The 6405-nt window shown below is 44.3% G+C and overlaps 1 protein-coding gene and 1 long non-coding RNA gene across 2 annotated transcripts in view; one reads left to right on the top strand and one right to left on the bottom strand.

Moving 5' to 3' along the window:
- The window catches only part of LOC115947750, a 13735-nt gene extending 13425 nt beyond the window's left edge, over positions 1-310 (bottom strand). Inside the window, exon 1 of the long non-coding RNA XR_004081602.1 lies at positions 279-310. This is a non-coding gene — a long non-coding RNA (uncharacterized LOC115947750). The remainder of the gene's footprint in view (positions 1-278) is intronic.
- Positions 1-6405, top strand: part of GNB5 (G protein subunit beta 5) — a 26434-nt gene that overhangs the window by 5484 nt on the left and 14545 nt on the right. The window contains exons 2-6 of the mRNA XM_031055869.1: positions 138-164; positions 3380-3407; positions 3549-3741; positions 5217-5258; positions 6011-6087. Coding sequence (XP_030911729.1) covers positions 138-164; positions 3380-3407; positions 3549-3741; positions 5217-5258; positions 6011-6087 — 367 coding nt within the window. The remainder of the gene's footprint in view (positions 1-137; positions 165-3379; positions 3408-3548; positions 3742-5216; positions 5259-6010; positions 6088-6405) is intronic.

Below are 6405 nucleotides of genomic sequence, written 5' to 3'. Positions count from 1 at the left end.
CGGGGACCCTCAGATAGCCTCGGTACAGGCCGGGATTCACCCGCGGTGTCTGGTTTTGGTGTCAGCAGCCAGGATGAACCCCAGCCATGTGGAAGTTGATGGGAATTTGCTTTAATGAGGCCGGGATTTCACCCGAGGTGTGGAAGGGCTTAAAAAGGAGCATTGTTTCCAAAAACAGCTGCTCTGCCCCTTTTCTGCCAGGGAAACAAGTTGCAGGGATGCAGTGCTGATTCAGAGGCGCGGTGAGTCAGTGATGGAGCTGTCAGTGTGTAACTCACCGTGATCAGCTGCGGCTTCAGGATCCGGGGATAACCCAGCAGAAATGTGATGGACAGAGCTCAGCCCGGCCCTCCCCCTGCCCCCTTCCCCTTGCAGGAAAAGGAAACTCACCTTACGTTAATGGAGCTTTGCAAATAGGTACTCACAAGTTCTCAGATATGAAACATGCTTTTATTATCGTGATGTCATTTTATAATTAAACGATACAATGCAGGGTTTTGTTTTGGTTTTGTTGGTTTTTTTTCTTTTGGTGTTTTTGTTTTTAGAAAAACATCTAAGTTACTGTTTTCATCTGAAATCATGTAGCTCACTCTATTAGAAATATTAGTGGGTCATTAAAACTTTTCTTTCAGTTTTTCATTCAGTGTCCTGATGCCTTAAGCATTGAAAAGGAAACTGAGCTTCTATCCAGTGACTTGGTTCTTAGTGCTTTGTAAGAATGAGGGACTGAAAAACACTTTTGATTTTCAGGTTGGGAAGGATTACAATAACATATATACACATATATATATTCTGGAAAAAATAGAACATTTTCTTGTCTAAGTTAGACAATCATGTTATATGAATGTCCTGTTAATCAGAATTGTTAAACAAACAAAGATGTCCTCATTACAGAAACGTTACCATAAATCACCATATTCCTATAGTACCAGTTCTTTATCAGAAGTGGTATGGTCTTTGGTTAACAGACCTCTTAAGCATATTCTTAAACCCATTTTTGCTTACAAAATTTTACCTATGATTTCAGTGGCACTGTAACTGTGTGCCATTGAAAGTCGTGGGATGTTCTTTGTCATACATAAAATCTGCGAATTTCCATTGGAAAGCCGTGTTTGCAAAGCCATTACAGCATTTCTGAGACAAAAGTGTTATGCTGCTGTAGAACAATGCTCCCTTATGATATTTCATATAATTGATTCTGTATCAGAGCTTTTTTACACCTACATTATTCCCAAGTACTATTTCTGCAGGGCTTGTAAGTTTCAGAACAAGGCATCATTTCTGATTTCTGCGTGGTTGGTTTGGGTTTTTTTCCCCTTATCTAAAATTGTATCTTCTGCATTCCTTTGCTTGGATCATGACTTTCCCTCTGTGGTTCCCAAAACAAATAGCTGGCTGAAATAGGATTGCCCTTATTTGTTCAATTGGTTCTGAACATCAGCTCTCAAAAATGTGCATAGAAAAAGGAAATGCCAAACATGCATTTGGTTTGCAGTCTTATAACTTTAGGGAGTCAATTCAAGAGCTTAAAATTTTGGGTGTAGACAAAAGTTTGTTCTGTTTGTGTGATCCATGAATTTTTAGGGCCAGAGAGACTGTTAGACCCAACACAGAAAAGATCAAAGACCTAAGAGTATCTGCATCAATTCCACACCTCCTGTTCAGCCCAAACAATATTTTTAAGAAAAATAGGCAGTTTTATCTGGACCTCTGTAAAACTACTCAAGCTGTTTAGTGGCTTTAGCTAATCTATTTGTCTGAGTGCATGATTTTCCACTATCTTTGAACAATATTGGTGAATGCTTAAAAATAACTGTCTGACTCTCAACCCTGTGTTGGGCAGGAGCAGGATTATTATGGCTGTGGTTGGAGATAAGCATCCTCAGGGAATCAGTGAGGCTAAACCAGATAATTTCACAGAGTCTCAGCTGCATTCACATAATGGAAACCGTTTGTCCAGAGTCTGTGAAACATTTGGTTTTTCAGATATATTCTGGACACAAGCATCTTTCCAGCTGCCATAATAACTCCTGTCCTGTGTTTCCATGGCTTTTGATTGGATCATTTGGCAGGTTTCTATGGGCAGTAGCAGGGGAAATGTATCTTTTCCTCAGTGGGTTTATAGGGTACTTCCTGAGAAACTTGCTTCTGACTTATGGGCAAGTCGTGAGTGGTGGACAGCGCTTGTCCCCTGGCTCAGCAGAGATTTCAGCTGAGAGCATTATTCTGGCCCAGCCTGTGGGGCTGGTGCCTTTGAAAGGCAACTCTTGAAAAGGTAATCCACTAGAAATCAGTCTCTGCCTTGGGCAGAAATTGCTTCACTGAGCCTGTGCCAAGAAATGATCTGTAGGTTCAGGATGCCTGCTCTCTCACTGTCACAGCCCTTCCCAGCCCCAGAAAAGTGATGAAGGGTGAAGTAGCAAGGGGTTCCAAAGCACCACCTGCCATGGGGGTGAAGCTCAGTCTCCAGCAGGGCAGTGCAAAGCTCAAAATTTTCTCTTCCAACTCATTAAAGCCTGTGAGCTTCTCCATTTATTTCAGGAGGTTTGAGCCAGGCATTGCTCCCACAGCCAGCAGCAGTTGGGTCATCTTAGGTTTTGGTGTGGACAGCCACACAACACAGGAAGTGCTGGATCCCATCAGCTCTCCTCTAGACAGAGTGATTCTTAATTCTGGTGCCAGAGCCTCCAGCCTCAGGATCTCCGCTCTGCTGTGGGACTTGAAGTGAGGAGTCTCACCCTCCCTGTGTGTGAAGAGCTGCCCCTGGGTGCTGAGATACATCATGGTCCTGCTCAGCTCCACACAGAATGAACGTGCTGGAGCAGGGCAAATAGGTTTCCTCAGATGGCAGGTGACCCCAGCCTGAGGCACCAGGGTTATATGAGACACCTTCTAGTTGTGTCAGCTGCATGAATTTTGTGTCAAAGTCAGTTTGCACAAGCAGAAATGTAAATTTGTCAGGTTTTGAAGAACATTAGCTGAAAGTACTGCTATTAAATGAGATACCAAAGAGCTGACTTCTCCACCAGAGGATGCTGCTCAGGAAAGTTGCCTGCCTGCCCTGTTTCTCTCTTTTGTAGAAGGGACATCCCACAAAGTCCTTGATGTCCACAGTTTTTGTTGAAAAGTTGGGTAGTGCACTCTTAGGGCAAATGTCCAGCTTCCTGCTCACTCAGAGCTGTGTCCTGGCCACCAGAAGGGATGGCACAGCAGAGTCACCAGTGCCAGTACCTGTGTCCCACTGCCCCAGCCCAGTGCTGCAGCTGGGTCTCACCTCCTGTCTGTCCACCTGCAGGCCTGAACATTTCCCAGTAAGGGGGGCAAAGGGGTAATCTGTTTTCCAGTTACACTTGGGTGGGATGGTCTGCAAGAGCTTCAGCTGCTGCATCCCTGGAATTCAACCCTGAGTGAATCCATCCTTGTCTTTATCTGGTGAATATGTTCCTGTGCCGCCCACCTTGGTGTTAGCCACCTGCCAGCTCTGAAGCAGAGCTCATTGGACTCAAACTTCAGGGATTAATCCCTCCAGGGGCATTACTCATAAACAGATATTTGCCAGGGCAGAGCTTTGATGAAGGGCTCTCTAACCACCAGCTGTCTGCAGTTCATCAGGTGGCAGAGCGTGTGGAGGCGCTGGGACAGTTTGTGATGAAGACCAGGAGGACCCTGAAGGGCCATGGAAACAAAGTTCTCTGTATGGACTGGTGCAAGGACAAGAGAAGAATTGTGAGCTCTTCCCAGGTATGCTGTTGGACACTATACAAATCTTGCTATCAGGTGATACCTGAGATTATTGTAAATGTTTTCAAGGTGCCCTGAAAGAAGTTCATTGGCAATGTGTTTGTTCAGAGAGTGTAAATCTAATCTTTAAATCATTGGTACACCTCTTGTAGCTAATACCCTAAATATTTCTTGTCCAGTCATACACAGATTTTCCCATATTCTCTCCTACAATAAAAAAATTGACTCATGTGAGGCTACATCTATTTCCTTGTTCTTTACAGATTAAATACTTAGCAAAATTTTCAGGTTATGTGTTCAGAGAAAATAATCAGGAAAAGAGGAGAAACGTTGATTTTTTTTAGATATTTCTACGCACAGAAATTTCTTCTGCAGTCTGTATGATTGATATGACCTTGAAAGCCTCAGATATCCTGCCAAAATTACTGCATTTAGTTGGGCATTTTGAGAAACAGTCCTAACACCTGCTCAAGACCAGTCTCATAAGCTGGAGGAGGTAATGAGATAATTGCTTTCTAGATCCCCTGGTTCATCCTGAGCCCAGTATGGCAGTGAGGGAGCTTGTTGCATCTCACAGCTGTTCACTGACCTACAGGAAATCTGTCAGGGGTCTCACTTGAGGGATAAAAATAGGCAATCTGCATTGCAAGCCACCTTCACTTACTGTGAGTTTTTACCATTCATGGTGATCTCTACAAAGAGAATAATTTAAATATTTAATGTCACTCTTTTTAAAGTGGTTAAAATGTTAGTGTGTAGATCAGAAAACTGAACAGACAGGTTGAAATGCATTTTTTACTCTATTTTAAGAACTGTAAGTCCAGGTACAGAAGCAGTTGTTGCTCAGTAATAAACATTTCACTTTCATGATACAGGGAAGATTACAATTTTATGTGCATAAGGCAGAGTAGCTGACACGAGTGTAGCTGGTGTACACCAAGTGATTGTGCTGCTCTCTGTACAAGGCTCTGTGATGGCTCTTTAGCTGGTTGTGTAATGGATAATCAAAGGTTAAGTAAGTGTAGTGACAAGTAAAGTGAAAACCAGGATCAGACTGGAAAGGGAAGATGAATCAGCAGTGCAATATCTATAAACAGTCAGTTGGGGCAGGTGAGGGCTTACAGGTGGCAGGGTCCTGAGGAGATGGCCCTGTCTGTGGCATGTGCTGCAGGTGAAAGGAGCACTCATGGAGCCATTAAGAGGGAAGAGAAAAATATTGAAAAATAAATTGGTCTTTTAATCAAACATGAGTCATTTCAGAGAGGAGGAGATACACTTCTCTTGTGGTAGGTACAACAGCACTACTGAGAAGTGTCTCCTTGGTGCTTCACTGTGACCACTGTGCTGTTGTTGAAATGGAGACAAAAGGACATAACAGACTGGGGAGAGGAAATGAGCAGCAGAGTTTTCTCCAAGCTGGGAAGAGCCACGTCTCTGGAAGGCCTCATTTTCTCTTTCTCTGTGCTTTCATTTAGGATGGGAAGGTGATCGTGTGGGATTCCTTCACTACCAACAAAGTAAGTGAAACTTTACAAAATTCTGTGCCTAGGGCAAATGACACTGGGATTGGGTGAAGGGCTCACAGGTGTCACTGGAGGCAGTGGGATAATGAGATAAAATGCAGACTTCCACTAGCAGCCCAGAAAAAGGAGCCCAGGGCAAGTCACATCCCTTCTGACCTGTTTCTGAGCAAAGTCCCTGTCAGGGCACTGGGGTTTGTCATGGTCTTCAGTGGGAGAGTCTGATCCAACCTCTTTGCTCACAAGGGAGGCAAAGCCCAGCCAGCAGAACAGGACAACTTTTCCTGGGCACCCCTGTAGCAGGAGCTGTGTGTGATCTGGGGATCCTTCAGCTGTGATGGTCACTGTGAAATGGTGCCACTGCTCCTCCAAGCCCTGTCTGGGCTGCCTCGTGGCACCCTGCACTACACAGATGAGGAAAAACTACTTGTTTTTAATTCACTTATACATGTGCAGCAGTGGGGACCTTTCACAGCACTGGATGACCCAATAAAACATGCTCTGTGATCAGTTTGGGGCACATAAATAAGGTGGAGAGTGTCAGAGAAGGACTGGCTATCCTCCTGCTGCTCTGCTGAATTCTGCAGTAAGGATGTTGACTTACCTGTGAGTTATGGCTGGGGTAAACACCTATAGCTTGCACTGGCCCTGAGGATGTCCCACAGAAATAGTGAACTGATCAGTCCCACTGTTTGCTTGCATGGACTGGAGGAGCAGTGAGTCCCAGTCTAAAGGGCGCTGTGTTTCAGGAACACGCCGTGACGATGCCCTGTACCTGGGTCATGGCATGTGCTTATGCCCCTTCTGGATGTGCCATTGCTTGTGGGTAAGTTCCCAGCTTCCACAACAGCTTACATAGAGAAGTTGGATTTGTTGCAGTGTCCTGGTGGCTTCAGAAGCTGACAGATAGAAGTTTGCATGCTGTGATTGTGGGTGGAGGGTCTACATTAAGTGCCTCTGATTCTATTTCCATAATGGCTCGTACATATTATCTCCACTGACTTCAGTGCAATAACATTTGTTGTGTAAGCATGGAAAATAATCCTCTTTCAGCATTTATATCATGGGTTAGGAATTCTGCATGCATGCAACTTCCCTTTTCTAGTGTGGTTGTCTATGTTGGATATATTTTCTAAGGGAAAGA

The sequence above is a fragment of the Geospiza fortis genome, unplaced genomic scaffold (assembly GCF_000277835.1).
Source record: "Geospiza fortis unplaced genomic scaffold, GeoFor_1.0 scaffold171, whole genome shotgun sequence".
Classification (NCBI taxonomy): Eukaryota; Metazoa; Chordata; class Aves; order Passeriformes; family Thraupidae; genus Geospiza; species Geospiza fortis.
Note: the sequence above shows the minus strand (reverse complement) of the source record. Positions and strands in the feature narration are given on the sequence as shown.